Source organism: Olea europaea, chromosome 10 (assembly GCF_002742605.1).
Source record: "Olea europaea var. sylvestris chromosome 10, O_europaea_v1, whole genome shotgun sequence".
Taxonomy (NCBI): domain Eukaryota; kingdom Viridiplantae; phylum Streptophyta; class Magnoliopsida; order Lamiales; family Oleaceae; genus Olea; species Olea europaea.
The window spans coordinates 25,506,364-25,528,903 of NC_036246.1; the positions used below are offsets into that span (position 1 = coordinate 25,506,364).

The following is a 22,540-nucleotide window of genomic DNA, read 5'->3' on the forward strand; positions in this document are numbered from 1 at the left end:
TGAATTGATTATATATATAGGATTTAGAATACTTTTCTTTCTATCAAAGTAACTCAAATTTGATCAGTTCAAAATTATCTCTTTTTGAGTCAATTTATATTATTTAGCACGAGCTACAAAATGAGTATAATATTGATATATCTTTTTATCAACTTTTAAATGCTTCAACATTTGACTCAAATAACTCACGATAAGTTTTAAACATAAACAAAATAAATCATTTATACAAATAAGTGAGTCACGTGTACCACTTCAACTTTTGAGACCTTAGTGTGATGACAAAGCTGGCATAGATTGTTTCATCTGCTAAATGACTAACATTATATTTAGCCCATATGAAAAATATAATTAAAATTAGGGGTGTTACATCCTTTCCCCTTAAAATAATTTCATCCTCGAAATTACCTTATTTAGTTGAAAACTCTGGATGCTTGGCTCTTATTTCATCTTCTTTCTCCTAAATAACCTCTTTGATTCCATGATTTTTCCATTGAACCTTAACCAAGACAATTTTTTATTCCTTAACGCATGTGTTTTCCTTTCGATAATCTCCAAAAGAGCCTCTTCATACGTTAGATATTTCTGTACCTCCGATAAATCATAGCTTATATCACATGCTTGGGATCATGTACATACTTTTTAAGCATTGATACGTGGAATGCATTATGTACTGTCGATAGTCTAGGAGGCAATGCTAGACGGTACGTTATATTCACAATTCTGTCTAAAATTTCGAAAAGATCTATAAATCGAGGTCTTAACTTTCCCTTTTTGCCAAATCTAAGAACTCCTTTTATTGGTACCACATTTAAAAACACTTTCTCACCAACTTCAAATTCTATCGATTCTCTCCGTTGATCTGCATAACTTTTTTGTCTATCTTGAGTAGATTCTATTCTTTCTCTAATTTTATCAATTACATGCACTGTTCTTGCAGTAATCTCTAGATCTAGAATCGTTTTTATCCGATTTCATTCCAATGAACTGGAGATCTACATCTTCTACCATGGAGAGCTTCATAAGGAGCCATGCCAATAGTAGCCTGAAAGCTATTATTGTATGCAAACTCCACTAATGATAGGTGTGATTCCCAACTACCACCCAAATCTAAGACACATGCTCGGAACATGTCTTTTAAGATCTGAATAGTCCTCTCAAACTGTCCATGAGATTGAGGATGATAGACAGTGTTGAAATTTAACTTTGTCCCCATAGCTCCCTGTATGCTCTTCCAAAATTTAGAAATAAACCTTGGGTCTTGATATGAGATGATGGATACTGGAACTCCATACAGCCTGACAATTTTCTTAACATATAATTGAGCAAATTGATCGATACTATAGGTTATTCTTTCTAGAAGAAAATTAGCTGACTTTATCAACATGTCCACATTACCTAGATGGCATCGTGTACTTTCGTTGACTTTGAAAAACCCACCACAAAATCCATGGCTATTTGCTCTTATTTTCACTCTAGAATTTTCAATGAATTTAATGGTCTTGATAGTCTTTGATGTTCTGCTATAACCTGCTGACATATAATGCACTTCTCAACAAAGAGACTAATCCCCCTTTTCATATTCCTCCACCAAAAGGTATCGCAGAGATCTCGATATGTTTTAGTACTATCGAGATGTGTAGCATATAGGGCATAGTGAGTTTCCTCTAATATTTCATTTCTTATACCTTCATGCTTTGTTACACATAATCTTCCTTCGAACATCAAAACATTGTCATCTGTTATTGCAAAATATTTTCTTTTACTTGTACCAACTTCCACCTTGATTTTCCTAAAAAATGGATCATTATCTTGAGCATCCTTATTCGATCCCTAAGGATAGATTGTATTTTCAATGCTACAATCATTGCAGTAACTTGAGTTGATGGAATGACAACTTCCAATATCAATTTATCACTCCTTTATCAACTGCACTTGAGTTGTGGGTAAGGCAGCTAGTTGTCCTACTCTCTTCCTACTAAGAGCATCTGCAACTAAATTAATCTTACCCGAATGGTAATAGATAGTGCAATTATAATCTTTAACTAACTCCAACCACTTTCTCTACCTCATATTCAAATTTTTTTGAGTGAAGAAGTATTTCAAACTCCTATGATCCGTATAAATATCGTACTTTCCCCCGTAAAGGTATCAAACTCTAGATCATGTGTATGGTAGTTTTGTTCATGTTGTTTTATTTGTCTTGAGGCATATGCGATCACCTTCCCAAACTGTATCAGTACACATCCCAAATCCTGTTTGGATATATCACTGTATATAACGAATCCATCTGAACCCTCTGGTATAGCTAAAATTGGAGCTGTAACCAATTTATGTTTCAGTTCTTGAAAACTCTCCTTACACTTCTTAGTCCATTGAAATTTTATGCCTTCCTAGTTAGTTGGGTTTTCGGCCCAACTATTTTGGAGAATCCCTCAATGAATCTCCAATAATAACTGGCTATTTTCAAGAAACTACGAACTTCGCCTAGATTCGTCGATTTGGACCAATTGGTTACCGTTTCAACTGTACTAAGGTCTACTTCAATTCTTTGTGCCGTAACCACATGACCAAGAAAATCTATACGATCAAAGCCCAAATTAACATATCTTGAATTTGGCGTATAATTTGTCCCTTCGTAGGGTTTTCAACTCTATCTTGAGTTATTTTTCATGTTGATTCTTATTCCTTGAATACACTAAAATGACAGATTTGAATATTAAAAAGGCATATGCATAAAAAATCAAATTTATTTGACTATTTGCATTGGTTCATTATTTAAATCATGGAAGCACGTTCTATTGCAATTTTATCTCCTATGCGGCACACCATAATTTATTTTATAAATAAAACAAAAATTAATTATATTAAAGATCTTTTTTTTGCTCTCTCAAACTACATGAAAATACAGTTCTTTGAAGAGAAACTGGCTGCAATTGGTTGGGGTAATAACCCGCGATCACATGGGAGTAGTTATTGTTGAGAGCAAAGTGTGAATAAATGTTCTTTATTTATTAGAGGATGCAGGGATCTTAGTTGTAATGGACTGCAAGTTCCACCATTGAGGTTCTAGGACACTCCAAGGTAGCCTTTTCCACACGTGGTCGGGAAGCTAAAATATGCAATATAAGTACAATATAAGGAAGTAGAAAGCTTGCCTTCATATCTATTTAAGGGACATCGTTAGTGCACTTCCAAGAATATAACAATAAACCACAATAAGCAATCTTGTCATGTCACATGTTCAGGGAATTCTCTAAATCCATGATTTAGTGCTCCGAAATGGCCTGATTTTCGTCAAAGTAAATGTAGTTGCTAAATGAGATGATGTCAAATATTATGTTTGTTTGGAAATTTTCTATATTAATAGATGAAGTTCTAATGAATGAAGTAGGCGTTGATTCTTGCCCTTTTATTCCACAACTAGGAGCTCGTTTGATTTTCATTTTTCTAAGAATGAGAATGAAAAATATAACCGTTACGGATTCACACAAGAGATAGAAAATCAAATATAGCGGTTTGATGTGATGGATAATGAATATACTTTTCATTTTTGTGGTCAAAGAATGTGAATCAAACGAGAGTTAGGAAATAAAGTGGCCCATGAGTTCAAATGAAAAGATGTCTCAGATTATAGATGATTGAGTCAGATCTAGATAAATAAATACGTCCACTTCTTATATTAATTTGTGCATGGCTTTGTTGTTAACTTCCACGAACCCTCGTCGAAATTCACAAGAAACAACAATCACAAAACCCAAACATCCACACCCACTTAGACACACAAAAATGTCAGTGGCTTCCTTTGCCATTTAACGAAAGTCCGGGGGCAAATTGCAAAACCTTATTACCCGCGCATTTGTTCCTTTGCGTCTCCACTCTCCACACCTCCCTCTTTGACCTATGAAAAAAAAAAAAAAATCCTCTGCAATTCACCTGAAAACAATCTCACATTTCTCAAAATTCAAATTCAACCTTCGAAAAATGGAATTGCAGAAAGGATTTCCTCTCTTAATCCAACAATACAAAGCTTTACTCTTCAAGAATCTTCTTCTATCGTGGCGCAACAAGAGATCCACATTTCTTCAGCTTTTCTCATCCCTCTTCTTCATCTTCATCATCTTCTGCATTCAAAAAGCAATTGAATCGAGATATGCTTCTTCGTCTTCTTTCAAAAGTATCAATAATCCTGAACCGTTGATCTTTCCGTCAATCCCACCTTGTGAGGAAAAATTCTACTCTAAATTGCCCTGCTTCGATTTTGTTTGGAGTGGGAATGACAGTGCTAGAATTGGAGAGATTGTTAGAAGGATTAGAGAGAATAATCCCGGACGGAGTATACCTTCCGACAAGGTTTAATTCTCTTTCGCTCTTGTTTTGTAAGTAAATGTGTTATCTGGAAGGGGTATCCCTTTAGTTGATTTTGATTACAAAAAATTGAAAAAAAAAAATAATAATAATAAGGATTATCTTTGTTTTGATGAAAAAACCCTTATAGTATGTTTGGTAGGAGGGTTAGATAGCACGCAGTAAGGAATAAAAAGAAACTCAAATCATGTTCATTACAATATTGGGTCCTTTTCGTTCATATTCTGTAGTCCTACCAAACTTGTACTTAGTTATGTATTATTGTGAGTAATGTATGAAGTAAAAGATGTAAATATAGCTTTACTGGGGAATTAAATCTCTTGTTTGTTCTTGATCTATTGAATTTTGAAGTCAACTGGTAGAATCATTATAAAATAATAAAAAAGTAATTAATGGGGGAATTTGTTTATGGAAAATGTTCTGTTTATTCTGTTATTTTTTCTGAAGTGAGTTTAAGTTACAGCATTCATGCTAGAGAAATAATTTGTATATGCAAGTATTTAAAATGAAGTTGTTGCTTCGACATCTTATATAATCCACATATCTAATAGGTACCTTGATTCGTACCATTATCCAAATTCATGTTTTAGTATCTCAAAACTAAATTGCTTAGTGAAGTTGTTAATGCTGATTCACTATTATGGACGGTAACTTGTCTAATTATTTTCATATGCTTTTGTTATAGATTTGTTCTCTGGTATGTAACTAAATATTTATATACGCCATTTTTCGTTGGATGTATGTACATGGGGGGTATTGTCTGATGGAAGGAAGAGACTGAAGTGTTCCACTTAAGGCTAGTTACGTTTTCCGGTTTGGATATATTAAAGTAAAATGATGCAATATACCTTTCCAATTTTTATTTTTATTTATTTATTTATTTAAATTATGGAGCAATCATAGTGGCAGAAAACAATGATCTGGAAATAAAAATTATAATCCGGGACTTGACTTTTTCTAAGGTAATTGTAGTTCTATGTGATAACGAATTTGGTTGTAGACTTTTTCGATTTGAGCTAAATCTGTAATTTTCAGATAGAGTTCATAAAGCAGTTAAGATTGATGTCATATCTGGGAAAAGTTTAGAACTTCAATTGTTCCACAGTCAATATGATATGTTTTCAGTTGAAATGCTGTTTAGGAAAATGTGCATTCCATGCATTTATTATATATTTAAAAATCCATTAATATAACAGTCCTGTATTGCTAAAGAATGAAAAATGATCATGCCTTGAGCAGGTTCAGTCGTTCAAAACACAAAATGAAGTTGATGATTGGCTTGCCAACAATCCTATGCATTGTCCTGGAGCTCTGCATTTTGTTGACAGAAATGCTGCCATAATTAGTTATGGATTACAGACTAATTCTACTCCAGTTTCTAAGCGAGGATCTTTTGAAGATCCTACGTTTAAATTTCAAATTCCACTTCAACTTGCTGCAGAGCGTGAAATCGCAAGATCTTTGATTGGAGGTATGACATCCGAAATGCTTCTCTTGGAGCTTGTTTGGCTTTGTATACAAAAAATTGAAGTTACTTTTTGGTCAAAACATGTTTTGACAATTTAGTTTTTTCTAAGTGAATTTTAATCTCATTCTGGCATTCTCTTATTTGATGGATCATAAAAGTATGATGAGAGTTTCCTTACTTTCCTGCCTATTATGCATCCTCATTTCTGTGGCTGCTTATGCTTCAGATGCAAGTTTTAGCTGGGTTGTCAGTCTCAAGGAATTTGCCCACCCTTCTCTTGAAATCTTTTCGGCTGTGCAAACAGTAGGGCCGACCTTTTTTCTGGCAATTGCCATGTTTGCTTTTGTCTTTCAAGTTGCTGCTTTGATCACGGAGAAAGAACTAAAACTTCGTCAGGTATAGAATAATCTGCATTTTGATTTGAAGACAAGTACTGCGGTTCAATCCTGAGTAACTCATTACTTCTTGTTTCATAACAGGCGATGACAATAATGGGTCTTTATGATACTGCCTATTGGTTATCGTGGCTCACTTGGGAGGGGATTATCACGTTTGTTTCATCACTTTTCACAGTTTTATTTGGAATGATGTTCCAGTTTGATTTTTTCTTGCACAACAGTTTTGGAGTCGTGTTCTTCTTGTTCTTTCTTTTTCAATTGAATATGGTAGGTTTCTTTAATCCAGTATAAAATGTACGCCAGAGTTAGTTTTCTCTTATAATGTTTTGAGTAATGGCGGGGTTGTTTTCTGCTTTGTGTTGTCAGACTGCATTTGCCTTTATGCTATCCGCCTTTATTAGCAAGTCTTCTTCGTCCACCACTGTTGGTTACTCTATCTTTATTGTCGGTTTCATGACTCAGGCAAGTTTCTTTGCTAAAACAATGTTTACTTACAAAGTACCGATTGCACTTATAATAATGGATTTCTTTTCATGCTTTTACAGCTCGTGACAGCATTTGGTTTTCCTTACAGTGACAACTTCTCAAACACGTACCGAATTGTGTGGTCGTTTTTTCCACCAAATCTTCTTGCTCAAGGTCTCCAATTGCTCTCTGATGCAACTACAACTCCTCAAGATCCTGGTGTCAGCTGGAATGGGAGGACAAAATGTTCACCAAATGATACCGAGTGCATCGTAACAATTGTAAACCAGCACAACTTCAATTCTTTTCCCTTTATATGCATCACAAGTTAAATAGTCGTAGAAATTAACTCAAAGCATGTCTGGCAACAGGATTGGACAGTTAGCGGACAAGATTTTAACTTCTTTTTTCTTTTTAAATACTGTTGAGTATTGTCTAATCAACTTATCTAACATGGCATCATTGTCTTGAAAAGTATTTAATGATTATTGCACAGTAATTGTCTCCATAACTACTTATGCTGATTGACAGAATGAGATTTACATATGGCTTTTAGCTACATCGTTTGTCTGGTTTGTTTTGGCCGTCTACTTTGACAATGTTATTCCAAATACATCTGGGGTGAGAAAGTCAATGTTTTATTTTCTGAGTCCTAGGTACTGGACAGGAAATGGTGGAAATAAGATAGAAGGTATTTAAATCTGATATCATAATTTTCTTTTATCTCATCCTTTCATTTGGTTGATACTAGCAATTGCTAAAATATTAGGCTTGCCTTTTCCCTTTCAGAAGGAAGCATATGCAGTTGCTTCAGTTCAGTTCCACTTGTGGAAAGCACTGTACCAGATGACGAGGATGTACTTGAAGAGGAAAACATAGTGAAACAGCAAGCCTCAGAAGGCAGTATAGATTCACGTGTCGCAGTTCAAATACGTGGTCTTGTGAAAACTTATGCTGGAGCAACAAAGATCAGTTGCTGCAAATGTACGAGGACCTCTCCCTACCATGCTCTTAAGGTAAAATAACCCTCGTGGAATATGACCGTTACAGTAGCTTTTGGGAAATGCATCTCCCAGTTAATATAGATCAATGCATATAATATGAATGTAAAAGCTCCACTCAAGCATTTTCTTTCTTAGAATTTCTTTAAAAAGGCAACCAGTTTCGCAATTGCTTCATGACGAGATTTGTGTACTGAATGGAATGCACACACAAATTTGTTGTGTTTGTTTGTGTCTAAGTAAGCACTAAAGCCCTTCTTTGACAAACAATTTACCCTTGTTTATTCCCATTCTTCTAAAAATTCATTTTTTCAAAACTCATTTTCAACCACTCATTCTTCAATAAAATAATATTACATGCAAATCCAAAATTTTTCTTTAATTTTTAACCACACATTCTCCATTAATCTACAATTCAAAATGCATTTTCCCCCCAAATTGGGGATCAAACAGGGGCTTAGTTTTACTACTTGAGTATTTTTTAGGTTATAATTGCCATGGGAAATTGCATGCTGAAGGTTACAAGGGATATTATACCTGCAGGGATTATGGGTGAACTTTCCCACTGATCAGCTATTTTGTCTTCTTGGACCCAATGGAGCAGGAAAAACTACTGCTATTAACTGTTTGACAGGGATTACACCAGTAACTGGTGGAGATGGTAAGACCTTGTGTTTCTGTTATTAAGTTCCCTTGCAATTATTTGGATGATGTTAACAGGAATCTAAAGTATGAAATATGTTTTAACAGCATTAATTTATGGATATTCTGTCCGAAGCTCCACTGGTATGTCAAACATTCGCAGGATGATTGGGGTTTGTCCCCAGGTAACTCCCGACTCCCTATCCCATCTTTGTATATTATAGTTGTTCTCGAATTTCAATTTCTTAATGGTAAGATATTGATGCTTAGTCAGAAAGTACAGTGCAAACTAAAGGGGAAAGGGGAGATTTGAAAATCTTTCGTGCACAATTGAATAATTTGGTCGGGTTTACACTCTACAGAGACTAACTCCTTTATGGTGATATTATAGTTTGATATTCTTTGGGATGGATTGTCTGGTCAAGAACACCTTTACTTGTTTGCTAGTGTCAAAGGTCTACCCCCTGCTTCCATTGAGGAGGTATGTGCTCTGTACTAACCTAAGTGATCTTTCACAAAATAATGACATGAAAACCTAAGATATAGGTTCTATCAAAATGACAGGTTGTACAAAAATTATTAGCAGAAGTAAAACTTACTGAGGCTGCCAAGACAAGAGCGGGTAGTTATAGTGGTGGAATGAGACGTCGGCTCAGTGTTGCTATTGCCCTTATTGGTGAACCAAAATTGGTCATTTTGGATGAGCCGGTGAGAGGACACAAAAATTCTCATTTCTCTTTATACATTTTCAATTGATTCTCCGCTTGCAATTTTATCAGTGAATTTTTATCTTTGAACCTATAGACAACTGGGATGGATCCAATAATCCGGAGACACGTGTGGGATGTGATCGAAGAGGCTAAAAAAGGGCGTGCCATTGTTTTAACTACTCATTCAATGGAAGAAGCTGACATCTTAAGTGACAGGATAGGAATTATGGCAAAGGGTAAGCTGCGTTGCATTGGAACTTCAATAAGGTTGAAGTCACGGTTTGGAACGGGTTTCATCGCTAATATAAGCTTTTTTGGGGATGCTAATGGTAACCCAAATAGAGGAGATACGTTTAATACCTCTCAACATGAAGCTGTTAAACAGTTCTTTAAAGTGGTGAGTCAAATGTTCGAAATTTTTAATGTTCTAGAAAGCATATAAACACTTTCTTATGTGCAATTTTATTTCTCAGAATTTGGATATCACACCTAAGGAGGAAAACAGGTCTTTCCTGACTTTTGTTATTCCTCATGAAAAGGAGAAGCATTTGACGGTAAAATCCTCACTTCGTCTACTATTCCATCTTGACTGATTTTTATGCACAATTGCATCTGAAATGATTATGTATCCTTATTTCAGTTATTAATGGCTGGTGAACATGTTAATGATCCAAATTGAAAACCCATCCATTGCAAATATGAACTTTCCTGGAGTTATTGTGATGAACCTAACATAATACACCCAATTCAGGGAGAGTAATTCAGTAAGAAAATAGATATTAACATGGCTTGATGCGGCTCCAAAAGATTTTATTTTATTGGACATTTCAATAGATGTAGTAATGGGTTGAACTGATGGGTAAAAAGAATTCATGGAGCCGAGTCCAAGTTTATTCAGAATAGGGTTTAAAGTCTTTTTTATGTCGTCATCCGGACATTTTGTCATGAAATAAGCCATTTTTACCTTTTGTCTGTGATTTTTATGAATATATTTGTTTCAAAGTTAATAATGAAATGATTCAAAAATAAAAAGAGAAACACGTAAAATTGATTGTAAGCACTTATCATATTAATGTACTTATTTGGATAAAAATTCTATCAGAAATTTTTTGAGGAGCTCCAAGAGAAAGTGAAAGAATATGGCATAGCAGACATCCAACTTGGTCTTACGACTCTGGAAGAAGTTTTTCTGAATATAGTAAAACAGGCAGAATTGGAAAGTGCTACAGCTGAGGGAAGCTACGCAACTCTGACTCTAAACTCTGGAGTTTCAGTTCAGGCAAGTATAATTGTGTTAGACACTTCATACTTGTGCATGCATGTCTGACTAAGCTTAAAAGTTAAGTAAATAAGTTTTAAATTAGATAATTTTCTTGTCGGTACAATTTCTTTTTACTGGGATTTCTTTCGAACGTTGGGTGAGGGTTTTTACGCTGACTCACCTAAGCCAAGTGGTGGGGCTTGGCATTCCCCACTACCCTAGTATATTGATAGAAAGGATTATTACTCGGAGAATTGAACTCCTGTGATTGGACAATCTTGAATCTCCCTTCTTTGTGCCTTTGGCGATTATTGACATCCTTAAACTTGGGAGACCCCATTTGTCTAGCTGCAAAAGTCCTTTGATTTGACATATTAGCTATAGGGGGTATAATGGCTTTACCTGCCTTTATTATTTGCAGTATTAGCCATCCAATCATAAACAACATTCTCCTCTCCAAATGTAACAAAATGAAACTGTCATTTTTTAATGCCGATATTGAATTTCCTCCAACTGGTATTGTACTCTCCACGGTTGTGAGATTTTGGCAAATTAAGTGAATAGAGGCCTTGGAATCAGCTTCTGCCTGAACATTTTCATAACGAAGTTGATGACAGTCTAATACCAGTACATAATTCTCCTATCTCTGCTTCCAAACACGTACAATTTCATAAAATTCATAGTATGTAAACAAAACATCCTCTTTACCATTCCTAGTCGCCCCTCCACCACACGGCTAGTTGAAGATCTAAAGCTTCCATCCGAATTGAGTTTAACAATTTCAATGCTAGATCTCTTCAAGTACACTATTGAAGGCCGTCTACTAATATTCTCTCCTTGTCTATGGTTGCCAATAATTAAGCCAGCTGTACCAAAAATTTGGATCAAGTAGTCTACACTTTTGATCACCCTTGAAGCCTTATTTTTTAAAAATTATTTTTCTCTAGCCATAATTATCACAATACAAACATGGGAATCATAGCTTGGTAATTACCAGGTTTGTATATTGGTCGTGCAAATCTCGAATACTGAAACATCATGATAGGAGAAACAACTCCATTTAATAGCACGTGTTCAACTGATTCAATCTCATGGCATGGCACCTGCAAGCTAGTCTAATTTCCATCTATTTTGCACCTCTTCATCTCGGGCTACCAGTTTTCCGATGTTTTCCATATGGAAAATGAACCTTCAAAGGGATAGACTTGTTCCATATACATTTGTGCGAGGATTGGATATTTCTCCTTAACCTCAGTACTTCCGAACATGATGTAGAGAAGGCTCCATCGATAATGAGTTTGCAGTAGATTAAGTTACAGCCTACAGTACAAGGAGGAATTTTTGTTCTATCTTGGACAATACGATCAGACAGTAAAGTATTTAGCTTTGCTCAATCCCAAGATGATCCTCTTTTCATCTCTTGAACAGTTATTAGTAAGTTATTTATTTTAAAAGTAACTTTTATTTTTCTGTGCAGGTACCTATAGGGGCGAGGTTTGTTGTCGTTCCGGGAACTGAATCTACAGAAAATCCAAGAGGAATTATGGTAGAGGTATATTGGGAACAAGATGATGCTGGAGCACTCTGCATTTCTGGTCACTCAAACGAGATGCCAATCCCCCCTCATGTACAACTAAGAGAGTCTTCTACTCCCACTTCTAGCATAAATATTTTGGGCCGACGACAGAAAATTCGTGGAATTGTAATTGACCCTGCCCAGATCACTAATTCAAGTTTGTGATCATTGTTAAAGTTCTCAAGTAAATACTCAGGGTATACAACTCTTTGTCTGTTATAATTAGAAATAGAAATTTTGTCAATAAACAATTTTTCTGGTATCTTTGTATATCGTCAGTTGCCAGCATTCTCATGCTTGTAATATTTACAAAGTTACATACCGGGAAATTGTTCAAAAATAAATAGAGGTTAAGATGTCCATTGTATTTCTCACTACAATATAATACTATAGAGTGAACATGCACTTATTGGTTACAATTGTATTGTTGGAAACAAATGTGTCCTATAAAAATAAGATACTCTAGTATTTTCTGCCTGATTTTTCTTTATTTTATTATATCTCAATATAAAGATTAATAAAATAAGAACTTGTGTTCTACATCAATAGATTAGTTTTATATCATATATATTGAGCCAGTAGCTAAACTAGCACTCGGCGAACTAGTGTGACCGCCCCTGCTGGCTTTACCTGAATCATTGAAGGAGGCAGCACTAGAGACTAGGAGTGCAAACTGTGAAGGCAGCTGGGTGAAGAGGATGAAGGTTGGTTAATGGTTTGGGCCTTTTTTTTATTGAATTAGCGTGCTTTTATTTTGGGCCTTAAGTAGAACCCTACCTTTAAAGTTTACATTTCAAAAATAGGGATTTGAATAGGGCTTGTCAAACGGGCTGAGCGGGGACCACTCGACTCGTGGGCGGCTTGACGAGCCCGAGCCCAAGCCGAACAGGGGGCTCAATCCCACGAGCCAAGGCTGCTCGGCTCGTCGGCACAGTCCACGAGCCCGTGGGCTTATCAAAAATATGAAAATAGGCTGAATTCTTTTTTCACGTGCACATATTTTGTTTAACGAATCGTTCAACATAAGTCAACCTCATCTAGACCACTGAGAGATGGGTGATCTCCTGCTTCACCCTATTTAAGCACCATTCGATGATGCTTACAAGTTCGATCTAAAACAGAAGGCTGCGAAGCACTGAATCAAGAAGCTTCAAGTGGAGATCAAAATCCAAGGAGATTAATATGAGCTTGGATTTGATTAATGAAGAGACGAGATTTGGTTGGAGAGTTTTGAAAACAACTCACTGCCTTGGAAATCCGAGAGGAAAGTGCCTTTGAAAGAATGCTGTGTTAACCAAAATGTGTTTAGTGCCAATAATTTTTTTTTCGTGAGAAACAACTTCTAATTTGCAAACAGACTTCGGTGGTTCTAACTAACTGCCGTAGCTCGCTAAGCATGATTAAGCCCTTGTTTGGAATGGATTAAAAAAAAAAAAAAAAAAAAAAAAAAAAAAAAAAAAAAAAAATCACGAGCTCGCGAGTGGCTCGACTCGTTTTTCACGAACCACGAGCCCGAGCCAAGCTCGTGGGTTAAAGGGCCAGGCCGAGCCGAGCCGAGCCGAGCTGGCTCGACCCATTGCCATCCTTGGATCTAAAGGTTTCTTTTCATAAATCAGATGTTAATAAGTTTTAATTAAGAATGATATATTTTTATTTCAGTTAATACAAAATTAAAATGAATTAATCATATAATAACCGTTTCTAATACGTATCTAAAAAGAATTCAAATCTATTCAAATAATAAATTATATAATCACTCTTTTTTATTTCTCTCTCCTCACACCCTCTCCTCTTACCTCCACAATAAATCTCTCTCTCTCTCTCTCTTTCTCTTTCTCTTTCTCTTTCCAGCCCATTTTCTCAAGCATGCCTTTCTCCAACCTCCACGTTAAATTACCCTAACCCACCATTATCACCACTGATAAGCCATGGCAATCTAGTCAATCTCAACACATGCGCAAGAAGACCTGCAGGTACGTGGAAGAGTGAAGATTGTGCGAAATGCATGTATGCAAGACCAAGTTCCAAGCAGTCACCTGATTTCCAGCAAAAGCAACGGCTGTCAGTTAATATGTAGTTTCTTTATTCAATTTTTTATTCAGTTTCCTTAATGTAAACGTGGGCTTTGAGGATGGGTATTCAGTTACCACTCATGGTTATATATATATATATATATATTTTGACTGCAATGTAATATATCAGAAAAAAATTGTTCTGTTTGTGGTTTAATTCTCACCCTAAGAGAATCTCAATTATAATTAAACTTTGATTGGGACCTATCATTGGTATCACAGCTGCGTTGTAATTATTTTTGACATTGTGTTGAATTCATGGCAACCAACAAAGAAAGGATCGAGAGTCTAGAAGCCGGACTACAGAAGATGGAACTAGATATGGCCAAGAAGCTGCAACACCTCCAGGAAACCATCAATTGCATGTCATAAGCTTTTTCCTTGAACAGAGAAGGGTCCAGCAACCATAACAACCAGCACACGAGCCATTCTTTTGCTAACCAAGAGGAAGACAAAGGAGACATAGAAGGTGGAAGGTGATCTTCTCATAAAAAATGGCTAAGCTAGAGTTTCCAAAATATTCAAGCAATGATCCGACGGAGTGGTTCAGCAAGGTCTACCAATTTTTTGCATACCAAAATACCCCGGAGGCCCAAAAAACTGTGTTGGCGTCATTCCACCTTGAAGGGGAAGCCAACCAATGGTGGCAATGGCTGCACAAAGCATACAAGGAGGAAAGAAGAACCGTGACATGGGCAGTCTTTGAGGAAGAGCTGTGGGCACGCTTCGAACCAACCGAATGTGAAGATTCCGATGAAGCACTATCATGGGTCCGACAAGTTGGATCCGCGTGACTATCAGCAGGAGTTCGAAAGATTGGGTAATCGGGTGCACGGATGGACTCAAAAGGTGCTTGTCGGGATATTTATGGGAGGTCTTAAGTTAGAAATTTCTGACGGGATTCGAATGTTCAAACCAAAGACTTTAAAGGAAGCTATCAGTCTTGCACGCATGCGAGCTAACCAACTCTTGCGCCAACGCAAGTTTACGCAACCAGTGCTTACCAATCGTTTGCCAAATGCCATGTTGGGTTCGACTCCAGTGAAGCGACTAACCTGGGATGAAATGCAGAAACGATGCACCCAGAGACTTTGTTTCAACTGCCCAGAAAAGTTCTCAGCTGGTCATAAGTGCAAAGGGCCACAATTGTTGTTGCTTGAAGGAAGCTCCAGTAGGGGGGATTTGGGTGTGAAGAAATCATTGATGAAGCAACTACAGAGACTACTATAATGGAGCAAACTGAGCCTGAAATTTCATTGCACGCGCTAACTGGGTGGATAGCTTCCAAAACTATGAGAGTCATGGCAATGATTGGACCTCATGAGTTTAGTGTACTTGTTGACAGTGGATCAACCCATAATTTCATCAGTGAAAAGGTGGCCAGCTTGCTTCGGTTACCATTCATTCCAAGTAGAGCTTTCACCGTACGAGTTGCTAATGGAAGCCAACTTCAATGTGAAGGACGGTTCGAACACGTCTATATTCTGCTGCAGGGTATCCCTTTTTCACTCACTTTCTATTCCTTAACATTAACTGGATTAGATTTGGTGTTGGGGGTACAATGGTTGGAATTGCTTGGCTCTGTTATATACAATTGGAAGGAGATGACAATGGACTTTGAATGGGAGAATTAAGCCTGCAGGTTCCAAAGGACGAACACCCCAACAATTCAGGCAGCATCACTCAGAGCCGTTTCCAAAGAGATGCGACAAGGAAGCATCGCATTTGCGATGTGTTTGCAGACAATGGAAGGGATGATTAGCCAGATTGTCCAACCAGATTTACTGAATCTACTAGATGAATTTGCTGAGATTTTCCAAGAACCCACTTAACTGCCCCCAATCAGAGAAGTGGATCATCATATACCACTGAAAGAAGGAGCACAACCTGTTAATGTGAGGCCATAGAGGTATGCCTACTTTAAAAAGCTGAAATTGAAAAGCAAGTTTATGATGTGCTTACATTGGGACTCATAAGACATAGTACTAGTCATTTTTCATCCCCGGTCCTCTTGGTTAAAAAGAAAGATGGTACATGATGATTTTGTACTAATTATAGGGCTCTTAATGATGTTACTATTAAAGATCATTTTCCCATACCTACTTTAGATGACATGCTAGATGAACTTCACTGTGTAGCGTATTTTACTAAATTAGACCTAAGGACTGGTTATCACCAAGTTCGAATACACCCCCTGACATTCCTAAGACAACTTTTTGTACCCCACAATGGACACTATAAATATCTAGTCATGCCATTGGACTTTGTAATGCACCTTCTACTTTTCAAGCCATTATGAACTCTATATTCCGTCCTTACCTTCGTAAATTCATCTTAGTCTTTTTTGATGATAGTTTGGTCTATCGTTCCAATTGGTCAGTACATTTTGAACATGTTAAGAAAGATTTTGAAATTTTAAGGCATCATAATTTTTTTATCAAAATCAGCAACTGTATTTTTGGGCAACAAGAGTTGGAGTACTTGGGCCACATCGTCACTTCACAAGGAGTTCAAGTAGACGAAAATAAAATTAAGGCAATGATGGATTGGTATCGACCTACTAATATTTCTGAGTTACGTGGTTTTTGTGGCTCACTGACTACAACAGGAAGGTTGTTCGTAACTATGGGGTGATGGCTTGACCACTAACTAATCTGCTAAAAAAGGGTCAGTTTGCTTGGAGTGAGGAAGCAGAGGTTGCGTTCCATACTCTCAAACAGGCCATGACAACAACACCTACACTTGCCATGCCGAACTTTAAAGAGCCATTTACCATGAAACCGATGCCTCAGGTAGTGGGATTGGTGCTGTCCTATCACAACATGAGAAGCCAATTGCCTTTATGAGTAGAGCTCTGGGAGTATTCAAACTATCTTGGTCCATTTATGCCAAGGAGATGCTGGCCATTATAGAAGCAATACGAACTTGGAGGCCATATTTGCTTGGAAGGAAATTTTTCATTCAAACGGATCAGCGAAGCCTTAAATATCTGTTAGAATAGCGGATAGTTACTCCAGAACAGCAAAAGTGGGTAGCAAAATTATTGGGCTATGATTATGAAATTTTATACCACCCCAGCAAAGAAAATTTGGCAGCAGATACGCTTTCGCGGGTGGCGGATAGTCCTATTCTACATGCTTTATCTAAACCGCAAGTTCAGATATGGGATGAAATTAAAACTATATCAGGTGACCATCCGTTTATGCAACGGGTTTGCCAGTTAGCAAAGTCCAACCCATGTGCTCCTTATATATGGTGTGATGGACTGGTATTTTATAAAAATCGAGTTGTAGTGCCTTCAAATTCATTTGTGGTGTCGAATCTGATGCAAGAGTTTAATGATTCACAAATTGGTGGCCATTCAGGAGTTCTAAAGACTTACAAACGCATTGCACAACAGTTCTACTGGCAATCACCGTACAAAATCGTAAATGAGTATGTGGCGGCTTGTGACATTTGTCAAAAGTCCAAGGTTGAAACGCTCTTCCTTGTAGGTCTTCTCCAACCACTACCCATTCCATGTCAAGTGTGGGAGGATATCACTTTGGATTTTATTGAAGGGTTACCTACATCACATGGTAAAGATACCATTCGGTAGTAGTGGACAGACTAAGTAAGTATGCTCACTTCCTTACTTTAGCTCACCCATTTACTACCAAAACAGTTGCTGGAAGATTTGTTGACATGGTAGTGAAACTTCATGGTATGCTAAGGTTTATAGTTAGTGATCGTGATCCGATTTTTCTTAGTAAATTTTGGCAAGAATTTTTTAAGCTTTCAGGAATCCAATTGAAAATGAGTACAGCATACCATCCCCAAATGGATGGCCAATCGGAAGTGACCAATATGTGTGTGGAACAATATTTACGCTGCTTTGTACACCAGTAACCTCGTAAATAGAGTGATCTCATCCCATGAGCTGAATTTTGGTACAACATTGCCTACCACGCATCTACAAGGATGACTTCTTTTCAAGCCCTCTATGGCCGGCTGCCTCATGCAATCCCATATTATCAGAAGAGAACAACTCTCGTCAATGAGGTCGATTAAAGTCTTTCCTCGTGGGATGCCTTACTCAATCAATTGAAAAAGAATTTGCTTGCCGCTAGTCATCGTATGAGGCAGGCAGCAGATAAGAAATGACGTGATATCAAGTTTCAAGTTGGTGACCTTGTCTATCTTAAGTTACATCCTTATCGCCAGCACTCGATTTTCAAAAGAGCTTATCACAAACTTGGTAGCCGATTTTATGGGCCTTATAAAGTGGAGCAACATGTGGAAAATGTGGCATACAAGCTACAGTTGTCGGAAGGAGCTCGTATTCACCCTGTTTTCATGTCTCCTTACTTAAAAAGAAGCTGGGTGTTCCTTGTGCTGTCAACAACGAACTACCACCCATTTCTGAGGATGGCATTGTTGTACTGAAACCCAAGTTAATCTTGGAGACGCAGACGCGCTGGGTTAAAAAGGGCATAAATTTGTTGAAGAAAGCCTAGTTAAGTGGCTTCGTCTTCCAGCAGATGAGGCTACCTGGGAAGATACACAGGAGCTGATTAACCAGTTCAAGGATGTGGACCTTGAGGACAAGAGTCCACTTCGACGGGGAGGTAATGATTAGCCATGGCAATCTAGGCAATCTCAACGCATGCGCGAGAAGACCCACAGGTACATGGAAGAGTGAAGATTGTGAGAAATGCATGCATGCAAGATCAAGTTCCAAGCAGTCATCTGATTTTCAGCAAAAGCAACGACTATCAGTTAATAAGTAGTTTCTTTAATATGTAATCAGTTTCTTTATTCAGTTTTTTATTCAGTTTCCTTAATGTAAACCTGGGCTTTTTGAATGGGTATTCAGTTACCACTCATGGCTATATATATGTGTAATTTGACTGCAATGTAATATATCGGGAAAAAAAAATGCTCTATTTGTGGTTTAATTCTCACCCTAAGAGAATCTCAATTACAATTAAACTCTGATTGGGACCTATCAACCGCTAAGTTTTCGCACAACATTAAATTGAAGAATCTCAATATAAATTTCTCTATGTAAGCAACATTTGCCATAAGTTATTGTCATTTTAAGAAAGTATTTAGTTACTCCATTTGTGCTGTTAAATGTTATCTATCATCGGTATTGTTGAACCCGCAATCGTTACCAAACAAAATTGAAAATGGTGTTAACGAGTATAGACCAAAAATCTTTTTCGAAGGATGGTCAATAAATTGGAAGAACATAAGATAAAAAATAAAAAATAAAATTCAAAGTACAGAAAGATGTTTGGGCAAATTTTTAAAAAAATTCCAATTCCAGGCGAAAACCTAATTTGAAGAAAGTAAATCAATTTTGTAGACTGTTGTCATTTGAGTTAATGGACAAGTTATATTTGAATTTTATTGGGTATATATAATTTTCATAATGTTAATTTATGAGTTCATAAATTCTATTCTGACTTTGTGAATTGACATTTGCTTCTACTGTGACTGCTTTTTCTGTGTTCTTATGAATACTGTCACATTTATATTTGTCTTTGTGACTTGTTTATTTGGTATGTCACGTTTATGTTTATGTTTGTGTTTGTGACCTATTTTGAAATATTGTTATTTGTGTTTGTCACTTGAGTGCCTATACAAGTGTTTGTAACCTGTTTGTATTGGTGACCTATTTGTGTTTGTGACATGTCTGAAACAGTATTATGTGTGTTTATGACCCGAATGCAAGTACCGACATCCGATATTGATGTATGTGAATTATTTCATAATCTGTTGAAGGAATGAAGTACATTAACCCTGATGACCTTTGGTTTTCAAAAGAAAATTACAACTAATGCGACAAAGAATGTTTTGACAAAATTTTCATTGAAATTCAATGATACACAAATGGAGATTCCAGTTGATGTCATTTGATGCCAGCAGGGTTATGATGAACATATCTTCTTTGCTGTTTAAACATCAACAAATCAGGGTTATGATCATAACCCTGGAGATTCGAGTTAATGTCATTTGATGCCAGCAGGGTTATGATGAATATATATTCTTTACGGTTTAAACATCAACAAATAAGGTGCACCTCAAAGTGAAGGAAGAAAAAAGGGAAATAAATTATTGATGTATTCATTTTTTTCCAGAATTTATTAGCTTGGCAGATAGGTAGTTTATGTACAATGTTTTAAAAATGTTCATTTTGTTGAACATCAGATTCAATGCATATGATTATTGGTTTGTTTTGTTTGGATCAATATAGTTCAACAAGTTTTTCATGTTGCTAGTGAATGGGTTCGTGAGGTTATTGTCATTTGAAGCAGGTCATTAGTTTCTCCATTTGTGGTATTAAGTCTGCCATAGGTCATAATTTACTGTACATAGGTTATAGTTTTAGCTAGACATAGGTCACTGGTCATATGTCATGTCACAAATCACATGTTATTGGTCACAGGTCACAATCTGACACATTTGATTACATCCCAGATTACTATTCTTAAAGCACATCACATGTCACAATTCATCGAACACAAGGTACAGAGCACATTCTATTGGCCTCAGGTCATTTGTTGCAAGTTATAGATCACATGTAATGTCACATATCACAATTAAACAAATCTGATTACAGCTCCAATATTATTGTTACCTGAGCACAAGTTACACCTTTCTAATACTATAGATGATGTTTGTTACGTTAATCGATGACATACTATTTTTATAATTGCTACTTAATTTAGATTAATTTTTTTATCAGATAAATTTGTGATAATACATTTGTCCTAACATGTCACATTAAACATATTACTCACGTTTAAGACAGACTTGATAACAGTGGGTCACACTTAACATATAAATGGACGCAAACTTTAACTATAAACATGTATTATCATAGACATTATTGTTAATGGATGTCTGCTTACACATCACTATTCACACATACTTGGTCACATACAGTTATGGTTAAGACAAACATTGTCACAGATAATCACAGGCAACACAAGCATGGTCACAAACAATAACAATTTATATAGATCTGGTCGCAAACAGTCTTTACTTAAAAGAACTCGGTGAAACACAATACAAAACACACAGCCAATAGGTCACAGTTATGCTGAAATTTTATAAAATACAAAAATCTATTCTAAAATTATGAATTTTTATGTCACAGATAAATTAAAAATTTCAGATCAAGAGAATTCTCATTTGAATATATCACTGCATTTCGTTAACTCTAAGTGGCTGGAAAAAAAACAACTGTATTGTGACTTCATTTATTGAGTGGCGATTTTCAAAAAATAGATTCGCCAATTTTATGCTCAATCGGTAATTTAGGAGTGATTTGTGATGATCTAGGAGATAACTTTTGGGAACCGTATTGAGAGAGAGAGAGAGAGAGAGAGAGAGAGAGAGAGAGAGAGAGAGAGGGAGAGAGAGAGAGAGAGAGAGAGAGAGAGAGAGAGAGAGAGAGAGAGTAGGAGATTGTAATAGAGGAGAGATGTTATATGGGAACTAGCTCAATTGAGGAGGGAAAGGTAAGAGAGAAGCCAGAGCAAAGAAAGGGAATGAGGAAGAAAAAGCCTCCATGAGCCACCAACGGTTAATTAATAATTGAAGTCAGCAACGGTGCCGTTTAGTTATAAAATAGATATGGCGTCGTTTTAGTTAAATAATAAATTGTAATAGGGAGAACAAGTTTTAGCCTCATTTATATGCTTTTGGAATCTGTTATAAGTAACAGCTTGGAGAGGGAGAAAAGGGGTGAATGATTGTGCGTGGAAAATCCTTTCTCTCTGCTTTTTGAACTCTCTCTAGACTCTTTCTTCTCTTTATCTATTTCTTATCTTCTTCTATTTTCAATAAATTGCTGTAATTGAACTCCATTATTGTAATTAATATATTGCGCCTTAGTTCTCGATTTCAATTTGTAGTTTCATATTATTGAATTGTTAGAATTGGGGTTGTGGTTGAAGCTCAATCATAACAAGGGAAAGTGTGTTGTAATATATGAAATAATAGATATTCTTATAGATATGTTAAATGATTATATATTGTCCTTATTTAGATTATATTTTATGTATATGTTATTTATATCTTATATAACACCTCATTTTTGAAACTTTTGCTTAAGTATGTTTGTTATGAAAATATATTCTTTAAATCTTGTAATTATATATTTTCCCCCCAAAAAAAAAAGAAAAAGAAAGAAAAGGATTAAAGCCCAAAATCCAAATACCCAATAGATTTGAGGCTTGTGGGTGTGGATTGTGGATTGTGAATCACTCACGACATCAATTTCCAAAAGTTCAAACCTTTCTCTTATTTGTCGCATCTGCGTCGTGGTCCCGTGGACTGGTCTAACTCTATGCTATGAGTCTTGTTAGTCGCCAATCCCTATCTATGACTTGTGAGTCTCTATTATTATTGTTATTATTTATTTATTTCACAATGATGGCTTGATGCTTTAGTTTAGTTTGATGCTATAATTTGATTGGTGATTTAGTATGTGAATTGTGATGATTTACGATTTATGAAAATTGGAGAATTTATGAATTTTGTGAATTTGTGATCGTGGATTGGGGATTTTATGATTTGTGATAAATATT

The 22,540-nt window shown here is 36.3% G+C and overlaps 1 protein-coding gene across 1 annotated transcript; it reads left to right on the forward strand.

Moving 5' to 3' along the window:
* Positions 1-3,864: 3,864 nt before the first annotated feature.
* Positions 3,865-12,359, forward strand: LOC111401628 (ABC transporter A family member 2). Its single transcript, XM_023029452.1, has 16 exons — positions 3,865-4,350; positions 5,605-5,836; positions 6,060-6,229; positions 6,313-6,498; positions 6,598-6,693; positions 6,777-6,977; positions 7,228-7,387; positions 7,486-7,712; positions 8,241-8,358; positions 8,448-8,524; positions 8,731-8,820; positions 8,904-9,047; positions 9,144-9,446; positions 9,523-9,603; positions 10,152-10,328; positions 11,788-12,359. The coding sequence occupies exons 1-16, from the start codon at positions 3,901-3,903 to the stop codon at positions 12,049-12,051; spliced, it is 2,976 nt and encodes a 991-aa protein (XP_022885220.1). The 5' UTR covers positions 3,865-3,900; the 3' UTR covers positions 12,052-12,359.
* The last annotated feature ends 10,181 nt before the right edge of the window (positions 12,360-22,540 follow it).